General features: G+C 38.6%; 1 protein-coding gene across 4 annotated transcripts in view; it reads right to left on the reverse strand.

Annotated features, from left to right (window-relative positions):
• The window catches only part of SMG6 (SMG6 nonsense mediated mRNA decay factor), a 183,596-nt gene that overhangs the window by 150,919 nt on the left and 10,848 nt on the right, over window positions 1-21,829 (reverse strand). For all 4 annotated transcript variants that reach the window (XM_056819616.1, XM_056819617.1, XM_007485774.3 and 1 more), the window contains exons 7-8: window positions 19,034-19,144; window positions 18,555-18,767 (exon numbers count right to left, since the gene is read on the reverse strand). In XM_056819616.1, the coding sequence (XP_056675594.1) occupies window positions 18,555-18,767; window positions 19,034-19,144 (324 nt within the window). The remainder of the gene's footprint in view (window positions 1-18,554; window positions 18,768-19,033; window positions 19,145-21,829) is intronic.

Below are 21,829 nucleotides of genomic sequence, written 5' to 3' on the forward strand. Positions count from 1 at the left end.
CTTGAGTCTCCTACAAATCACTCAGATTGACTCTCATTCAGAGACCTCATATACCTTCCAAGACTTAGGTCCTTCAAAACAATGGTCAGACCTCTTACATGTCAATAAGCTATCATTTTGTCTTTCTGAGCTGGAACCTTCATTTGAGGGTCTTAAAAAAAAAAAGATGCCAAGGCTTTATCCTAGTTGGTATAATAATAAACAGGAAGGTCATAACAACTGCATTGAACAAGCAGTCATAACAGCACTTTGCTAATCAGATTCTGGTTTGTGCAATTCTAGGCAGGGGATTTCCCCAGATTTTCCTGGGTAACTAGTTCTTAGATACTTCTAATAATAAGACTTTTACTTGCTTCCTCAGTTCCTACTACCTTCTTCTAGTAAACCAAGCATAAAGAAGCATTGTATTCAGGTGAGCTGGCCTCCTGTAGGAGCAAGGTAACATCTAGTATAGTTGTTCTCAAATGCTATCAGTTTAAGACAACTCCAATGGGGTTAAGAGTCAGTGGGTGGAAGTGAGTTGGGTGACTCAGTGCACTGAGAGCCAGGCCTAGAGATAAGAGGTCCTGGGTTCCAATCTGACCTCAGATACTTGCCAGCTGGGTGACCCTGGGCAAGTCACTTGACCCCCATTGCCTAGCCCTTACCACTCTTCTGCCCTGGAACCAATACACAGGATAGTTTCTAAGATGGAAGGTGAGGGTTTAAAGGGGGAAAAAAGGCAATGGGTAGGGGCTGCTAGGCAGCATAGTGGATAGAACAACAGGCATGGAATTGGGAGGACCTGGGTTCATATCTGGCTTCAAACACTTCCTAAACTATGTCCATGGACAAGTCACTTAATCCCAACTGCCTTGTCATGCTACTCTTCCATCTCAGAGTTGACACTAAGACATAAGGGTTAAAAAAAAAAAAGTCGATGAGTCAATCAATTCCAAAATGAGCCAAAAATAAAAACTGAAAATCTCACTAGAACAAATAAAATGATTGTGGAACTAAAAAAAGCAACAACAGAACAGGACATTAGCCAATGGCAACAATAGAATAGGATATTTAAATTAAATGTATTTCTTCATGCCAGGCACAGAAATATGAGAGATTAATACCACAGGAGACCAGCAGGGGGACCCCCAGCAGTTGGTGAAGCAGAGAGAGTCCATACACAGAACCAAGCAAGGAACAGTTAGTCTAATGGAGTACCAGACAACTTCCTGATCTAGATCTGAGGAACAGCTTGCAGCCAGAAAATGGTGAGCAAGACTGAAATGGAAAGTGGAATTTTGGAGTAATGTAGTAAGCTAGCTGAGGCAACTGGCAAGTTAAAGGGATAAGAGTGTTTGATCCAGTCTGGGCAGGTCAGATGAGAGCCACTAGGAGCTGCAGTGGGGTACCACACTGAATTAAGTGCCTCTTGGGTGCAAGGTTCCAAACCCAAGTGCTGAAGACAAAGACATAAATGAGAGAGTCCAGTCCTTTGAGAAACTAAAACTCTAATGAGGGAATATAAAATCACCTAACCTTTTGGGGCCTCAGTTTTCTTCACTGTAAAGTGGAAGGGGTGTAGGGCTAGTTAGGCAGTTCAGTGGATAGAGCCAGGCCTAGAGATGGGATGATTTGGGTTCAAAACTGGCCTCAGATATCCTAGCTGTGTGACCTTGGGCAAGTCACTTAATTCCCATTGCCTAAATTCTGCTTTGGAACCAATATGCAGTATTGATTCTAGGATGGAAGGTGAGGGTTTAAAAAAAGATCACCAGTATAATTTCAAATTGCTTTTTAGAATACTTGGACCAATTTACAGCTCCACCATCAACAACATATTAAAAGTGGGTCTTGTCTTTTCATGAGCCCAGTTTTTTGAATATAAGGTAGCTGTTTTGATCTGCTTTTCTCTTAGTGAGTTGGAACATTCTTTCATATGGCTATTTATAGTTTGGAATTCTTTTGAGAACTATTTGTTCACCTCCTTTGATGACTTATCTATGGAAGAGTGGTTTTAATCTTCTCTATTTCTGATAGATGCCTTTAGATCTCAGATATCAATCTTCTCAGTGACATCTAACACAAGATTTTCCCCAGCCAACCACTTCCCTCCTTATCCTTATCCTAGTTGCATTAAGTTTATGTAAAACATTTCAATTTCATCTAATCAAAATTTATTTTATATTTTATAATAATCTTTTGGGGGGGGTTAAGAATTCATCCACTAGTCATAGTTAGAAAAAGTAGGGTTTTTTTCTTTCCTAAATTTTTTAATCTTATAATCTTTTAATATTCAAAGTATATACACTCATTGTGAGTTTATTTATTGTGGCAGACAGCACAATATGGTGGTCTAAACAAGGTTCTTAATCTGTATCATGAAGGGGTTTTTTTTGGCTTCATTTTAAAATATTTTGATCATTGTATTTCAGTATCTGTTTTCTTTTTTATTTCTGTGTTTCATTCTATGCATTTAAAAACATTTTGAGAAAGGGTCCATAGACTTCATCTGATTGTCAAAGGAGTCTGTGACCAAAAAGGGTTAAGATCTGATTTAAATCTAATTTCTGCCAGTACACTTTCCAGTTTTCCCAGCAATTTTTTTAATTTTAAACCCTTACTTTCTCTTAGAAGTGATATTAAGTAATGAATGCTGGAGGGGATGTGGCAAAGTGGGGACATTAATTCATTGCTGGTGGAGTTGTGAATTGATCCAACCATTCTGGAGGGCAATTTGGAACTATGCCCAAAGGGCGATAAAAGACTGTCTGCCCTTTGATCCAGCCATAGCACTGCTGGGCTTGTACCCCAAAGAGATAATGGACAAAAAGACTTGTACAAAAATATTCATAGCTGCGCTCTTTGTGGTGGCCAAAAATTGGAAAATGAGGGGATGCCCCTCAATTGGGGAATGGCTGAACAAACTGTGGTATATGTTGGTGATGGAATACTATTGTGCTAAAAGGAATAATAAAGTGGAGAAGTTCCATGGAGACTGGAACAACCTCCAGGAAGTAATGCAGAGCGAGAGGAGCAGAACCAGGAAAACATTGTACACAGAGACTGATACATTGTGGTACAATCGAAGGTGATGGACTTCTCCATTAGTATCAATGCAATCCCTGAACAATCTGCAGGGATCTAAAAAAAATACTACCCACAAGCAGAGGATAAACTGTGGGAGTAAAAACACCGCTGAAAAGCAACTGCTTGACTACAGGGTTGGAGGAGATAAGACTGAGGAGAGACTCTAAATGAACACTATAATGCAAACTCCAACAACAGGGAAATGGGTTCGAGTCAAGAACACATGTGATAACCAGTGGAATCATGCGTCGGCTATGGGAGAGGGAAAGGCGGGGGGGGAGGAAAAGAAAACGATCTTTGTTTCCAGTGAATAATGTATGAAAACGACCAAATAAAATAATATTAAAATTAAAAAAAAAAAGAAGTGATATTAAGCATCATTTCCAAGGCACAAAAGTAATAATAGCTAGGCAATTAGAGTTAAATGACTTGTCCAGGGTCACACAGCTAGGGAGACTCTTGAGGTCAGATTTGAACCTGGGATCTTCCAGTCCAAGTCTGGCTCTCCATCCGCTGAGCCAGCCAGCTGACTTTCCTAGCAATTCTTGTCAATTTCTGACATATAAAGTAATTTTGGATTATTCAAAGAAAGTGCCTAAAATGTCCACACCCTCTGATCTCCAAGTTCTGCTGCTAGGGACAGATCCCCCAGAAGACTGACTACCACAAGCAAGACCCTGGAGATACTGAATTATTTAGAGCAACACTTTTTGTAAAAGCAAAGGATTAGAAATATTTTGGATATGTTGGTTATTCTTTTGTACACAGGAAGAAGGTAGGATAAGAGGAACACACTAGAATATGTAAGTGATGTAAAAAAAGATACAAACAAAAATTTATTAAAAAAAAAGAAATGGTTGGCAACTTTGGAGAAAATTATTTTGGTTAAGTTATGAACCTGGAAGACAAATTTTAAAGGGCTGAGGAGTAAGAAATGTGAAGGCATTGAATGCAGGCAGCTTTTTCCTTTAAAAAAAAAAACCCTTACTTTTCCATCTTAAAATCAATACTATGTATTGGTTCCAAGGGAGAAGGGCAGTAAAGGTTGGGCAATGGGGATGAAATGACTTTGTCCAGGGTCACGTAACTAGGAAGTGGTTGAAACCAATTTGAATCAAGTTCTCAATCCCCCAAGATTCCCCCATAGACAGCTTTTTCAAGATTTGGCTAAGAAAGGAAAGAGAGAGAACCTTATCTAGCAGGAATGGTAGGATCTAGCCAAGGGCTTTTAAGGATGGTGGAAGAAGACTTCAATTTGTTTGTAGACTACAAGGGATGGACCCAATAGACAGGGAGAAATTAAGATTAGAAGGAGATGATAGAGGGGGAGGGGCAAACTACTGGAGAAGACAAGATTGGATGGAAATAATAGAAAATAATATCATGGGATTGTGAGATGAGAAAGAGGGCTTGGTGAAAAAAAGGAAGAAGCTGGGGCAGCTGGGTGGCTCATTGGATTGAGAGCCAGGCCTAAAGACAAGCAGTCCTGGGTTTAAACCTGACCTCAGATACTTGCTAGCTGTGTGACCCTGGGCAAGTCACTTAACCCCCTTACCTAGCCTTTACCACTCTTCTCCCCTGGAACCAATACATGGTATTGATTCCAAGACAGAAGATAAGAGTTTAAAAAAAATAAAAGGAAAAGCAGGCTGTCAACATGGAAATCTAGAAGTCCCCAGTTTATTTAGTTGGGAGGTAGAAACCCCAGGTTTTGGCATTGTCACAGGAGAGGTTTCCCCCTGAGGGAAGGTCCCACTTCACCAGACAATAGACATTCAGCTTTGGCACAGTAAGGAGGGTGTGATGTGATATACTGGGAAAGGCTCCTGGAGACAAAAGAGCTACTTGATTTTGGATGGGGTCTGCCTCCCACCTGATGTGGATGTCTAATGTCTGGTGAAGTGGGACCTTCCCTCAGGGGGAAACCTCTCCTGTGACAAGGCCAAAACCTGGGGTTTCTACCTCCCAAATAAATAAGCTGGGGATCTCTGTATTCCATGTTGACAAGGATCAAGGGAAATGACCTCAATTTTCTTGGAAAAGTATTAAAACCAATCTTGATGTGAAAGGATGAGGGTAAGTTAAAAGGGAAAAGAGTTTAGAAATCTAGAGGTAACCATCAAAAAGAAACAATTAAGGAGGATGAAACGGATTGCCTTACTGCAATGAGGGCCCAAATGAGATCAAAGAAAACAAATTCATCATAGATCTAGTTAGCATAGCTGCATGATTTCACCCAACTCTGGTTAGTAATATGTGAACAAGAGTATAGAAAACAGGAGTGGCCTTAAGGAAGGGATCTAAGCATAAAGGGTACGACAGAGGGGAATTGATTTCCCTAAAGGGTTGAGACTGTAAAGGAAACAGAGGGTAGTCAGAGCAAAGGGGGTGGAAGGGTTGGAGGCAATGGTAAAGACAAAGAGATCCTTAAGAATAAGTTTAAGGAGAAAGGGAATAGGAGATTCAGATCCTATAAAGGAAATTCAGAACTCTGATCAAGAAAGGCCTTTGGGAGATAGCAAGATCAAGAGTATAACCATCCCTTGGTGTAGCTGTGCTGGAGAAGGGCCTGGGAGTTGACTAAACTGAGGAAGTAGAAAGTTAAAATATTTAATAGACCATCATCATGCAATGTGAAGTCTTTAATATAAGGGCATTGGTTAGGCTCAAAAGGAACACTGTGATCTGACACTGAATTCATTGAGAAAAGAGGAGAAATATCCATTGGGGATAGGAGAGAAGAGGAAGGTATCTGGGTGGTAGGCAACCACCAGGACCTGGATAATATTCAGCTAGAAAAGCTCAAAGCAGGAGAGATTATTGAGTCACAGGCTGCAAGTCACAAAGGATGGAACTCTGTGCCAATAAAAAAAGTCAAGAAGAGCTGAGTGGTTCTTCAGTTCAAACTTTGCCTTTGATACTGGCTAGCTACAGGCAAGTGACCTAATTTCTCAGGCTTACTTGCCCCATCTATAAAGTGGGGATAATAATAGCATCTTTCCCCTCATCCCCTACCCCCAGGGTTGTTATAAGGATAAAATAAGATAGCATAGGTAAAGTGTTTTGTGAACTTTAAAAGGCTATAGAAATGCTAATTATGATGATAGCAAAGGCAAAGTAGAAGTGGTAATGGGGAACAAGAGATATTCTAACTGTCCTTCAGGGGCCAATGAATCAAAACTAAGAGAAAAGGTTATAAACAATATTAGAAAAGATCAACAGGGATTAGAGGCTATCCAGGTGTGAGCCACAAGGTAGAAAGAACATGAGACAGAAATTCCAACTCTCAGTTAAATTTCTAGTTATACAATTAGATTTTTCTTATTTGAAAGCACATCTAATCATAGTGTAACATATAAAATACATAGAAATAAAAAGCCATCCCAGATTCAAAGGGCTATTCAAGGAATAATTAAAAAACAATAGTGTGTCAGAACAAGAATGCTAGCTGATAACTAGCAGTCAGATGTCTGAGAACAGTTTGTATCCTCTTTTCTGGCTCACTTCTCTCCCCAGCAAATGAAACACCATCTGAGAACCAGGTTAGTAAAGGAACCCACAATCCCTCTTGGACGGCCATTGTGGTCAACTCTGTCTTCCTCACAAATACTTGTCCTTTTCATCACCTCTACTGAATCTGGAAGAGGGGCTAAAGCAGCTAAGAGCATCTGGACTAAGAAAATTGTAGGGAGGTACTATGGTGCTACTTGCTTAGAGTTGCCCAACTTGTGAAAAAAAGTTTAAATGAAAACTTGAGTAGTTTTTTTTTAAACCCATACTTTTCTATTTTAGTGACAACTTTTAAGAAGAATGTCTTAAACTATACTATAAAGCAGTGGTCATCAAAACAATATGGTACTGGCTAAGAGACAGAAAGGAGGATCAGTGGAATAGACTTGGGGTAAATGACCTCAGCAAGACAGTATATGATAAAGCCCAAAAGCCCAGCTTTTGGGACAAAAATCCACTATTTGACAATGCTGGGAAAATTGGAAAACAGTATGAGAGAGATTAGGTTTAGATCAACATCTCATACCCTATACCAAGATAAATTCAGAATGGGTGAAGGACTTGAATATAAGTAAGGAAACTCTTAAATGAGGTGAACATAGAATAGTATACCTGTCAGATCTTTGGGAAAGGAAAGATTTTAAGACCAAGCAAGAGTTAGAAAATATTACAAAATGTAAAATAAATAATTTTGATTACATTAAATTAAAAAGGTTTTGTACAAACAAAACCAATGCAATCAAAATTAGAAGGGAAGCAACAAATTGGGAAACAATCTTCATTACAAAAACCTCTGAGAAAGGTCTAATTACTCAAATTTATAAGGAGCTAAATCAATTGTACAAAAAAATCAAGCCATTCCCCAATCGAAAAATGGCCAAGGGACATGAATAGACGATTTTCAAATATAATCAAAACTATTAATAAGTACATGAAAAACTGGTCTAAACCTCTTATAATCAGAGATGCAAATCAAAACAACTCTGAGGTACCACCTCACACCTAGCAGATAGGCTAATATGACAGCAAAGGAAAGTAATAAATGTTGGAGGGGATGTGGCAAAATTGGGACATTAATGCATTGCTGATAGAGTTGTAAATTGATCCAACCATTCTGGAGGGCAATTTGGAACTATGACCAAAGGGCTTTTTGGGGGGACAGCTGGGTAGCTCAGTGGATTGAGAGCCAGGCCGAGAGATAGGAGGTCCTGGGTTCAAATTTGACCTCAGACACTTCCCAGCTATGTGACTCTGGGCAAGTCACTTAACCCCCATTGCCTAGCCCTTACCATTCTTCTGCCTTGGAACTAATACACAGTATTTTAACCCTTACCTTCTGTCTTGGTTCCAATACACAGTACTGATTCCAAGACAGAAGGTAAAGGTTTAAAAAAAAAAAAGGACTGTCTGTCCTTTGATCCAGCCATAGCACTGCTGGGTTTGTACCCCAAAGAGATAATAAGGAAAAAGACTTGTACAAGAATATTCATAGCTGCGCTCTTTGTTGTGGCAAAAAACTGGAAAATGAGGGGATGCCCTTCAATTGGAGAATGGCTGAACAAATTGTGGTGTCTGATGGTGACGGAATACTATTGTGCTCAAAGTAATAATGAACTGGAGGGATTCCATGTGAACTGGAATGACCTCCAGGAAGTGATGCAGAGTAAAAGGAGCAGAACCAGGAGGACATTGTACACAGAGACTGATACACTGTGGTACAATCGAAGGTAATGGACTTCTCTACTAGCAGCAATGCAATGATCCAGGACAATTCTGAGAGACTTATGAGGAAGAGCACTATCCATATCCAGAGGAAGAACTGTGGGAGCAGAAATGCAGAAGAAAAACAACTGCTTGATCACATGGGTCAATGGGGATAGGATTGGGGATGTAGACGCTAAATGATCACCCTAGTGCAAATATCAATAATAGGGAAATAGGTCTTGATCAATGACACATGTAAAACCCAGGGGAATTGCTCATTGACTATAGGAGGGGAGGTGGAAGGAAGGGAGGGAAAGAACATGAATCATGTAACCATGGAAAAATATTCTAAATCAATATTTTTCAAATCAAAAAAATAAAATAAAAGAATGAGAAAAAAAAGACAAAAGAATGGCAAAGGCTAGGCAGTTGGGGCAAAATGACTTGCCCAGGGTCACGCAACTAGAAAGGTCTGAGGCCAGATTTGAAGCCAGGTCCTCCTAACTCCAGCCTGGGTGCTCTATCTACTGAGCTACCTAGCTGCCCCAACCTGAGTAGTTTTAAGGACTTATGGCACTTGTAGGTAAAGTCGCCAATCCCTCTCAGGCTGGCAAAAATATCTATACAAAACCCTCTTTAGATTAAAATGCAGGACTCCACAAGGCAAATAAATTAATTTCTTTACTAATCAATGCTAGTAACACCTAAAGCAATTTTCCTGCTATTTCCCCATTTATATGTGCTTTTGATATGCATCTTCCCAAAGTCCATATGAAGCCATGTTCTCCTAACAGTCTAAGGAAAACTGCTCTTGGACATAAACCAGAGAACTCAAAAGAATTAGACTAATAGTGTATAGAAAGATGTATCTTCTCTAGCAAGATCAAGACTGCAAGGAAGTAAACTTTCTATGTCCTAAATAGGTGACTGATATTGGGTATGCCCATAATAGGGGGCACACTTCGGTGAGGGTTGTTATTCCAAGACATAGTACAAGCTGAAAAGAGAAACTTCAAAAGAAGTTTCAGTAAGTAGAAACATCCTTAACAGATCAACTCTCATGGTAGAAGGCATACAATTAACCTCTCAAGCTTCTAAGTTACATACCATGGTTTCTAATAACATGCCCAAGTACCACTGTCAAAGACTAATGCCATCTAGACAATGGATCTAATCCTGCAGGACAATTTATCTGTTCTTATTTAAGAGTTGCCAGCAAAGAACAAGTTCTTAGTAGAACAAGGTTCTCCCACGATGAAAGGATTCAAATAGAGATTCCCCCAAAATAGATAGCCTGCTATCCGAGGACCATCTAGCTAAATAAATATGGAGAGGCTCACCACAGTAGATGATCAAAATTTTGGTCGTATCAACTAGGAAAACAAAAAATATGTAAATATAAAATGGCCTCTTTTTGCTTCTGCAGTGACAATGATGAAACAACAGTAAAAAAAGGGGCAGTATAAAGCTGCCCAGCAACAGCTTACCAGATCTGTACCCCCAAAGAGATCACAGAAAACGGAGAATAGATCTATCTATCTATCCACAGCAGTTCTCTTTGTGGTGGCAAATAATTGGAAATTGGGGGGGATGTCCATCAATTTGGGGAATGGCTGGACAAGTTATGCTATGTAATTGTGATAGAAAATTACTGTCCTATAAGAAATGATGAGTGAGGCAGTCTCAGAAAAACCTGGGAAGACTGATGCAAAGTGAAGTGAGCAAAACCAAGAAAACATTATACATATACATTATACATAATAACAGCAATACTATAATGATGATCAACTATGGAAGACTTGGCTACAAGGCTATCCACCACCTTCAGATAGAGAACTGATGACTTTGAGTGCAAAATAAGGAGTATTTCCTCCCACTTTATTATACTTGACTAATTAGAAATGAATTTTGCATGATTTCACATGTATATTTGATATCATATTGCTTGCTTTCTCAATGATTGGAGGAGGGGCTAGAGGAACAGAGAGAATTGGGAACCCAAATTTTGAAAAAATAAGCATTAAAGAGAAAAAAAATGTAATAAGAGGAAGCAGAATGTTCAAGGAATCATAGATTTTTTGGTCTAGGAACATTAATTTAGTTATTTATACTCTAAATGTAAAATGTTTTGTCCCATGTCGAAGTAGGAAATATTACTGCAAGAACTGAAACATATCAAAATCAATATTCTTTCCTAAAAATGAAAACAGATAATAATATTCTAATACTCATCCATAATGGCAAAGACAGAAATAACTGGTGGGGTTATAGGAAGGAAGGGACTCTAATATAGAATATTAATACAGAGTAATAAAGAAAATAGAAGATAAGGGCTCTTAAAAAAAATAAATGCTTGTTTACTGACTGCTCTATAAAATGATGGGGCTAGACTGGATGACCTCTCTTAAGTCCATTTCAACTCTTTATCTATGAGCCTTGTTACTGCCGAGTCATTTCAGTCCTATCTGACTCTTTGTGACCCCATTTAGACATTGGAGTATCCTTATCAGACATTGGAGTAGTTTGCCATTTCCTTTTCCAGCTTATTTTAGAAATGAAGAAACTGAGGCAAACAAAGTTAAGTTACTTGTCCAAGGACACCCATCTAGTGTCTTGAGACTGGATTTGAACTCGGGTCTTCCTGACTCCAGGCCCAGCATTCTACTCATTGAGCCTATGATCCTACTGGCATCTATTGCAGAAGAGAAATAGGGCAATTCTACAAAGAATTGGACAAGATTTTCCAAACCAATTTACTGCATACCTTGATACTCAATGCAAAGGCAGACACAGGTGAAGAAGGCAAAATAAATATTAGAAAATCAGATTTGGTTAAAAAAAAAAACCAAAAGAGGACAAAATCCTATATGTTATTCAGATGCCTCAGACCTATGTAATCATGAATACTGTAAAGCAAAACTACCAGGCATAACAAGCAATAAACAATATCACCAAAAAACAACTGTATTCTTAATAACAAATGACTGGTTACTGCTACGGAATAGTGTCTAAATGAGCTGTTGATGTCAGATAACTGACTAGAGTAAAGACAAAAGCTCAAATCAACAAGTTAGAAGTAAGGATAAAGATAAGAAATAGACAAAGTATACAATTATAACAGCTTCAAGTAGTTATTCAAAAAAGCAAATGGTGTCAAAAACTAGAGATGGAAAAATGTCAAGTCACTGAACTTAATTATTATCAATTTCTATAAAAGATTAACCAAAATCACCACAAGGAAGTGGGCAAGAGAGCTTCACTTTATTTTAGAAGGCAAATATTTGAATTCTTTGACAAGTGAGAAATATGGTAGTCATAAGCAACACTTGTTCATGGAGTTAAAAACTCAAATGTAGCTGATCAACTGTGAATGGCTTAGTTATTCTCAGCAATACAATTACCCAAGATATCTCTGATGGACTTATGAGAAAGAATGCTATTTACATCTAGAGGAAGAACTGTGGGAGTAGAAATCTAGAAGAAAACATGATTTATCACTTGTTCATATGGGTATATGATTTGGGGTTTTGGTTTTAAAAGATAACTCTATTACAAAAATGAATAATATGGAAATGGGATTTTAATGATAATATATATATATAACCCAGTGAAATTGCTTGTCAACTCCAGGAAGAGGGAGGGAAGAGGAGAGGGAGACAACATATAACCTTGGAAAAAATTTAAAAAAATTTTTTAAATTATTTTCACATGTTAACAGGAAAAAATAAAATATTAAAATTAAAAAAAACCTCAAGTATAAAATACTATTGGAAAATCTAAACAGAAGATTCATATGTCAGAAACTACAAGCATACAATGAAAGAGAAAGTGAATTTGCAGAAAGCTTGACATTAGATTTAATTCTGCCAGATCAATTCCAAGATAAAAGTAAGGGGAAAAGAACAAATGGATGTAATACTGAACAGATTTGTCCCTATTTCTCTAATGATCTAGTTTCATAATAATTTACAATGGGACCACTGCATTTGAGAAAGCACATAAGACCTCAAGGCAGAGGGTTCAAGTTCTAGCTCTCTACCTAAGTCTCTGAGGCCTTGGACACAATCACTTAAAGTCTCTGAGACCTTTTAGCTTCTTCATCTGTAAAATCAAGAGTTGGGCTGGATGAGGTGCCTTCTTTCAGCACTAAATCTATGAACCTAAAAAAAAGAACTTAGAAATCATAGCTAGGCCAAACCAGTAAGCTTTAATGTAGCTAAACTAAAAGAATACATAAAAGTATTTATAATACTTTAATATATAAAATGCATTTAAAAATACATATAAAGTAGTTAAACCAACCCTTCCCGATCACACTGCCTTGTGACAAAAGGATTTGCATAGATCAATGAAAAACTATGAGCTGTCTTGAGCAGGGTTACCTAAGACAGATGAGTCATAAAGGAGAGTTTTGAAAAAAAGGTGATCTACTGGAGAACAAATGGAAAAACCACTCCCACTAGCTTTGCCAAGAAAAGTCCATGGCCAGTATTAAAATGATAAAAGAAAAGACAGGAAGAAAAAAGCCCCTCAGGTTGGAAAGTGTCCGATATGATACTGGGGAAGAGCAGAGGACAATTGCAACAGCTCCAGTAGCAATAAAGGAACTGGGCCAAAGCCAAAGGAAACTCGGATGTGGATATGATTGGTGATGGAAGGAAAGTCCAGTGCTGTAAGGTTCAGTATTGCATAGGAACCTGGAATTTGTGTAATGTAATGTGAATGTAAATGGTGCAACATCCATGAACTACGGGGGGAACCACGGTGGTGAAATAGAAGATGGAAAGATTAAATATTAACATCTTGGGTGACTGATATGGATAGGAATGGAAGAATTTTAATCAGGTGATCGATACATATACTACCAGTGGGCAAAAACCCCTTAGGAGAAATGGCGTCGCCCTCATAGTCAGTATAAATATGTGAGAAAAGCTCAATTGGGCATATCTCAAAAATGACAGAATGGTATCTGTTTAAATCCAAGGAAAATAGTTGAACGTCATAGTAATATAAATCTATGCTCCAACCACTGTTGCCGAAGAGGTCAATACTGATGAGTTCTATGAAGACCTAACAATATCTTCTAGAAATGACATTCAAAAAAATATTGGAATGCTAAGGTAGGAAATTAAAAGATAACTGGAACAACAGGCAAGTTTGGTCTTGGAGTGCAAAATGAAGTGCAGCAGAGACTAATAGAGCTCTGTCAAGATAACTCAATGGTCAGAGCAAACTCTTTTTCAATAGTTTCAAAAGGCAACTCTACATACACATGGACAAGACCAGTTGGACAATATCAAAATCATTATTGATTATCTGTTTTGCAGCCAAAAGTGCAGAAGCTATACACTCAGTTAAAAAAAGACTTGGAGTAGACTAGGCTCAAATCATGAGTTTCAAACATCAGGCCATATAGGTCTGACCCTAAATAACAGGCTAAAGAAAATGAAGTGGAAGTGACGACTAGATTGAAAGAATTAGATCCGGCAGACAGAGCACCTGAAGAACTATAGATGGAAGTTTTAAATATTGTACAGGAGACAGCAGCAAAAAAATGTCCCAAGGAAAATAAAGAACAAGAAAGTTAAATGTCTGTCTGATAAGGCTTTACAAATAGCTGAAGAAAGAAGAAAAAGAAAAGAGAAACGAGAAAGGGAACTCTACACCAAAATGAATGCAGAATTTCAGAATAGCAAAGAAATAGAAGAAAACAACAGAATAGGAAATATGAGATCTTTTCAAGAAAATTAGAGATTTCAAGGGAACATCTGACATGCAAAAATGGGAATGTTAAAAGACAAAAATGACGGGGCAGCTGGGTAACTCAGTGGATTGAGAACCAGGCCTAGAGACCGGAGGTCCTAGGTTCAAATCTGGTCTCAGCCACTTCCTAGCTGTGTGACCCTGGGCAAGTCACTTGACCCCCATTGCCTAGCCCTTACCACTATACCAATACACAGTATTGAATCCAAGATGGAAAGTAAGGGTTTAAAAAAGAAAAAAAAAGACAAAAATGGTAGGGACTTAATAGAAGTAGAAGAGATTAAGAAGAGCTGGCAAAAATACACTAAAGAACTATACAAGAACAGCACCAAGAGGGTGAGGTTACTAATCTAGAGCCAGACAACCTGGAAAATGAAGTCTAGTGGTCCATAGGAAGGACACTAACAGTAAGGCTAGTGGAGATGATGGAATTCCAATTGATCTATTTAAAATCCTAGAAGAAAGATACTGTTTAAGTGCTGCACTCAATAAGGAAGCAAATTTGGAAAATTCAACAGTGTCCACTAGGTTGGAAAAGATCAGTTTTCATGCTGACCCTAAAGAAGGGCAATGCCAAAGAATGTTCAAATTACTGAACTGGCTCATTTCACATGCCAGCAAAGTCATGCTTAAGTTTCTGCAGCTAAGCTTCAGCTATATGTGAACCAAGGATTACCAGAAGTACAAGATGATTTTTTGAAGAGGCAGAAGAACTAGAGACCAAATTGCCAACATCTAATGGATTACGGAGAAATCAAGGAAGTTACAGAAAAAATGTCTACTCTGCTTCATTGACTACACTAAATCTTTTGACTGTGTGCGCTGCAACAAAATGTGGCAAGCCCTCTAAGAGATGGCAGCACCAGATCATATTACTTTTATTCTGAGGAACTTCTAGTCCAATCAAAAAGCAAGTTAGAACCGAACATGGAATAAATTATTGGCTTAAGATTGGAAAAGGAATATGACAAGGCTAAATGTTGCTCCAATTCATTTAACTTATACACAGAGTACATCATGTGAAATACCAGGCTGGACAAATCAAAAGCCAGAATTAAGGTTGCCACGAGAAATATCAACAATCTCAGATATTCAGACAAAACCACTCTACTGGTAGAAAGTGAAAAATTAGGAAGCCTCTTGAAGAGGGTGAAAGAGGAAAGCGTAAAAGCTAGCTTGAAGCTCAACATAAACAAAAACACTAAGATCTTGGCAACTGGTCCCATCACTGCCTACTTAAATAGAGGGAAAAATGAAGCACTGTCAGATTTTATATTCTTGGGATTAAAGATCATTGCAGATGGTAACTACAAATATGAAATTAAAAGACATTTCTTCCTTTGAAGGAAAACTATGGCGAAACTGGCCAACATAGTGAAAAACAGAGACATCACCTTGCCAACAAAGGCTCATATACTCTTTTAAAGGTATGGTTTTTTCCAATAACAATGTTTGGCTGTGAGAGTTGGACCATAAGGAAAGCTAGCATAGAACACCACAGAACCAGTGCTTTCTAATCATGGTGGAAGAAAACTTTTGAGAATCCCTTGGACAGCAAGGAGATCAAATCAGTCAATGTTCAAAGAAATTAATTCAGACTATTCACTGAAACATCAATACAGAAGCTGAAGGTTTAATACTTTGATCGCATAATGACAAAACAGGACTCACTGGAAAAGACCCTGATGTTGAGAAAGACTGAAGCAAAACAAAAAGGGGATGGCAGAGGATGAGATGGATATAGTGCCATGGAAACAAGGAATGTGAACTTGGATAGACTTTGGGAGATAATGGAGGACAGAAAGGCCTGGCTGGTGAAGAGCTGGCCATGACTGAATGACTGCACAACAGCAGCTAAATCAAGAGGGTTTCCATGCTGAATAGAACACATTTTTTTTCTTGCTTCTTAATTTTCCCCCAGAGATGAACTGTCCTTTGTAATTAAAAAAAAAACAAAACCCATGATCCAATGATCAATTCATAATCCTCTACCTCCCTGCCAAGAGGAAAGAGGTATGTTTGAATGTCTGTTCACTAAAATGCGATGTTATTTTGATTCTCCTTCAAGGTACCTCAGAGACGGAAAATAGGTAGGGGGAGAATTAGGCATCACATTATTGTTTTAAAAAAATGACATACTATGATAATTCTGAGGGACTTATAAAAAGAATGCTATTCACCTCCAGAAAAAGAACTGTTAGAGTTGGACTGCAGATCAAAGCAAACAGTTTTTCATTTTATTCAGATTTTTATTTTGGGGTTTTGGTTTTATATGATTATTCACCTACAAAAATGAATATAAAACTGTTTTGCAGGATAATAATACATGCATAACCAAGATCAAATTACTTGCCAGTTCCAAGAAGGGGGAGAGAGACAATTTGAACCATATTAACTTCAAAAACCTTATGTGGAAACTTATTATATGTAATTGGAAAAATAAAATATCTTCATAACAAAAAAGTGATAGAAAACATCAGTAGTTATTAAAAAATATTGATAAGAGGATGTCAGTTATTTTCCTTAAAGGTAATAGAGAAGACAACCATCAATCCATATACTTACTCTCAATTTTATAAAATCTTTAAGAATTATCTCTACATTGAGAATATCCTGAATTAAACTATGAAAAGATAAAAGGCAAGGTTTCAAAAGAGCTAGACATGAGTGTTTTGTTTACTGATGACAAAAAATATTTGACCAAACAGTGACTTACAGGATTTCCTGCAACAAGCAATCTCTTATGTATATTAAGACAACATCATGTTCTGCAATTAATGCAACCAGAAATAATACTTTCAATGAGTTCTCAATTATGAATATTGAGCAAAGTATAAACCAGGGAGACCGGCTTGTCAATTTTTTGGGATTTCTTTGCTAATGCCATGGAAAATGGCAATTGAAATAGGAAAAAAATTCCCTATAAATGGTAAAATCAGATGCTTGTTTATATGTCATTGCACCAAGCTCTTGACTTTCCCAGTCTCCTTAACATGATTTAAAGCCACTCAAAAAGAAAAGATTTGAGGATAGCTAGATGGCTCAGTGGATAGCCAGGTCTAGAGACAGGAGGTCCTGGGTTAAAATTTGGCCTCAAGACACTTTCTAGCTGGGCAAGTCACTTAACTCCCATTGCCTAGACCTCATCAACTCTTCTGCCTTGGAATCAATAAGCAGCATTAATTCTGAGAAGAAAAGTAAGGGTTTAAAAAAAAGAAACAAACAAACAAAATGGAGAATTGAATGAGTTCTCTTGCATTTGGGAGATTGTGCCATGCTTTCAATAATTCCATGCTACTCCCTAATTCAAAAAATCTAGTCTTTAGAACATAACTGTATCCCAGGGGTATTGTATAATTTCAAATCATAGAACACCACAATCTCCAAAGAATCAAAACTGTGAATGATCTAAAGGACATGGGAAAGAGGCACTCAGTATTTCCAACAGAGGAGTCTATAGACAAGAAGTGGAATGAGGAATAGAAGCCAGGATATGTACACTAGGAATTGGAATGGGCCAGTCCTGGAGCAAGAGTATAGCAGAGATGGACAGAAGCCCAAGTAGAACACTCAAATTCACAAGTGGTCAAATGCTCGAGAGAGCAGTGGCCAATGGCACATTGGGTGTTTCTCTGTAGGGAATTTGTGGAAGAACATGGACTAGAATCGCACAGGTTAAGGTGATAGGCACTGACAAAGATGGCACTCAGACCAATGAGCACCACTACAGTATATTCAAACAGGTTACCAAGGAAAAGTTTATAGAAGCCCCCAAACTGAACAAGGAACAATGGCAAGCATAACAAAGCACTGGTACATTTGGATGCATTGTCCAATTAACCCCAGGGGCACAAATCAAGTTTAAAGATTTGCCTATCAGTGATAATTATTTTCAAAATTAAACCGAGAACTAGCTACTGAAGACCAAAAAGGAAATGGGAAAAGGAATATAAAATTCGAGTGATGTTTCCGAACAAAAAAGAAAAAATTCCCATCAAGAGGTTGAGCTATGAGAAAAATACTTGTTTAAACAATTATTTCCCCAAAGTAACAGATTCAGCCGTAAGATGGGCATTTCTTCTGACCAGTAGGACAGAGTCCCATCTCCAGCCTCACACAAAGGAGAGGATCCCAAGGAAGCTGAAGGAAAGCTGGTTTAGCTATCTTTCTGAGATCTATCTTCAACCTGCTCCTGCCTCCATCTTAGTGAGACTTACTACAGCAAGATTCTCGATAGGAAGGTGTAAACCCACCACTTTCATAGACTAATCGACAGTGTCAAAAACATCTCTTCCCCTGGTCAGTGTATCCAAATCAAGAGAACATGAGCTGGCCTCGTTCTGAGGTCATATAGTGCCACCCAGTGGTGAGAGAGGGAGCCCAATGGTTAGGAAAGGAAGCCAGGAGGGCAGCTCTAGGCTGTACAGAATAGGAAACAAGTCCACAATACAGGAGATACTGACAACAGACAATGGACCACAGACTAAGAGGCCAGCTGAGATACTCACATCGCTGGGGCTTAAGCTGCCAAGGCCATTCTCCTGCTCGGAGTCCTTCCCTGACTCTGTGCCCTGGGAAGATCGGGAGTGGGAAGGGTGGATCCAAATCTCCAGGCGGGTTGTGTCATCAGCAACATGCCGGAAAGTGGATCTCCTGCCTTTCCTCCATCGGTTAGGACTTAGCTCCAGCTCTTCTTGCTGCTTTTTCTCCATCTGCTCAGCCTGCATGTTCACACATATACACACACACTCAGACTCCCCTGGGGCTACTGCGGGGAGGAGGCAAGGTAAGGCAGCCCCCAGTAGCAAGATGGCAATGGGTTCCATCAGCTTGCTCCCTCCAAAGCTATTAATTCTCTGAACTGGCTATTGTGGCAGTCCTAGTCTAATGGCCCCAGGAGACCCTGGAGCAGCGATTCACTCTTTATAAGGCCCGCTTCCACTCCTCCCAAGCATTGGTGGGGCCTTCCTCTTTGGCCCCCACTCACCTTTCGCTTGGTCTCTTCAAACAAGCTCATGAGGCTCTCCTTCGCTGTAAGGATAGGGTTGCTGGCAGCTAAACTGCGCATGTAATAGTATACAGCATCGAGCTTCCTCCTCTGTCAAAACAAACCCGACATTCTCAGGTTCCTCCCAAAGTCCAGCCTGAGGCAATCTGGCCCAGAGAATCCCTGTCAGCTTTCCAGGCCTTCCTAGAACTCTCAAAAGGAATAATCAGGATATTCCAATAGGGCATAGTTCACAACCCAGCAAGAACTAAGAGAAGAAAGAGGAAAAGAAAAAGTCCAGGATTTCCTTGGTCTTCCGAACCACCCCCACCCATTCCTGTCTCCTGCCTTTACAACCATGTAGACTTCCATCCCCTTCTCTTCACTATCCAAACATTACCCATTCTTCAAACCTCAACGTTCTCTAAACTTCACAAAGTCTCCAGCCCATGTTGATTTCTCCCTCCTCATTTTTGTACTTATGTCATTGTGTAGTATCTTAAATACCTCTGATGTATAAATGTGTTTTGTATTACCAACTAGACTGTAAAGCTAATGGAGGGCGGAGGGTATTTTTATTTTTTCGTCTCAAGCATTTATTAAACATTTACTATATGCTAGTCACTATGCTAAGTACTAGAGTCACAAAGAAAGACAAAGGGGTAGCTAAGTGACATATATGGTGCCATGCCTGGGAGTTGGTCCTGGGTTCAAATGTGGCCTCATTATACTTCCTAGTTATGTGACCCTGGGCAAGTCACTTAACTCCATTTGCTTAGCTCTTGCCCATTGTTCTTAAGAGATATCACTAAAAGTCAAGGGATATGAATAGACAGTTTTCCGATAAAGAAATCAAAACTATCAATAATCATATGAAAAAATGTTCTAAATCTCTCCTGATTAGAGAAATGGAAATCAAAACACCTCTGAGGTACCCCTTCACATCAAACAGACTGGCCTATATGACAGCAAAGGAAAGTAATGAATGCTGGAGGGGATGTGGCAAAATTGGGACATTAATGCATTGCTGGTGGAGTTGTGAACTGATCCAACCATTCTGGAAGGCAGTTTGGAATGATGCTCAAAGGACTTTAAAAAAATGCATGGTCTTTGATCTAACAATACCACCAATAGGTTTATACACTGAAGAGATTTTTTAAAATGGGGATGGACTTATTACCTATTTGTAGAAACATATTTATAGCTGTGCTTTTGGTGGTGGCAAAAAATTGGAAAATGGGGGGTGTCCGATTGGGGAATGGCTGAACAAATTGTTGTATATGATGGTGATGGAATCCTATTGTGCTATAAGGAATGATGAACTGAAGGATTTCTACATGAACTGGAAAAACCTCCATGAACTGATGCAGAGTGAAATGAGCAGAGCCAGGAGAACATGGTACATGGTAACTGAAACACTGTGGGACAATCAAAAGCGACTGACTGTTACTAATAGCAATGCAGTGATCCAGGACAATTCTGTAAGAAAGAATGCTATCCACATCTAGAGAAGAACAGTTGGAGAAGAAATGCAGAAGAAAACATATGATTTATCACTTGTTTATATGGGTATATGATTTGGGGTTTTGGTTTTAAAAGATTACTCTATTACAAAAATGAATAATATGGAATAGGTTATGAGTGATAATACATGTATAACCCAGTGGAATTGCTTGTCAATTCCCCAGGAGAAGGGAGAAAAAGAAGGGAGGGAGAGAACAAGAATCATGTAACCATGGAAAAATATTTTTAAAAATAAAAATTATTTTTAAGAAGAGTTGTTATTAAGATAGAAAGTACGGGTTTTTTTTTGGGGGGGGGGGAGAACAAATAAAGGCAAAAATAATTCCTGACTTTAAGGAGTATAACATGTAAAGAATTAGGTACACCGAAGATATTTACAGAGTGAATGGAACATAATCTGAGAGAGGAAGGTACAAGCCACTAAAAGGGCTTGGGAAAGGCCTCTTACAAAAGGTGGGACTTTGATCTAAGTGTTGGAGGAAGCCAGAAAAATCCAAAAGTGGAGGTGATGGGGCAAAGTGTTCCAGACATGGGGGACAACCAGTGCAAGGGCTAGAGATGGAAGATGGAGGGTTGTGTTTGAGGAGGCCAAATGTAGGAGAATGTCTGGACAGAATCAAGGCCAAGAAGCCCAAGGGGAGGAAGGGACCAGGTTATACATGCCAATGAGAAGAGTTGATATTTACTCCTAGATACGAAAGAGAGCCAGTGGAGCTCAACATACAGAGGGGTGACATTGTCAGACTTTTTTAAACCACCTTGACACGGTCAAACAAAGTATAGAGAAGATAAAAAAGCCAATTTTAATTACATAAAATGAAAACATTTTTACCCAAATAAAACCATTGTAGCTAAAATTATTAGGGCAATAGTGAAGTGAGAAAATATATTTGCAGTAAGTTTCTCTGACAAAAGGCTCATCTACAAAATATACAAAGAACTGATATACGTGTATAAAAAAAAAATAAGAGCCATTGCTCAATGGATAGGTAAATAGGAAGAGTTTCTGACCCCTAAAGAGTAACTGAAGAAACTACAACAGTGACTTTTAACTAGCTCAAAAGTAGTAATGACTCAACCATATGAAAAAAGTACTCCAAATCACTAAAAACTAGTGAAAAGCAAATTAAAGGAACTCTGAAGTTCCACAACCATCAGATTGGCAGAGAAGACAAAAGATGAAAATGATTAATGTTGATGGGTTTGGGGGAAGGAAAAAGGCACAATAATACACTACAGATAGGGCTGTGAATTGATAGTCATCTGTAAAGC

The sequence above is a fragment of the Monodelphis domestica genome, chromosome 2, assembly GCF_027887165.1.
Source record: "Monodelphis domestica isolate mMonDom1 chromosome 2, mMonDom1.pri, whole genome shotgun sequence".
NCBI classification, from domain to species: Eukaryota; Metazoa; Chordata; class Mammalia; order Didelphimorphia; family Didelphidae; genus Monodelphis; species Monodelphis domestica.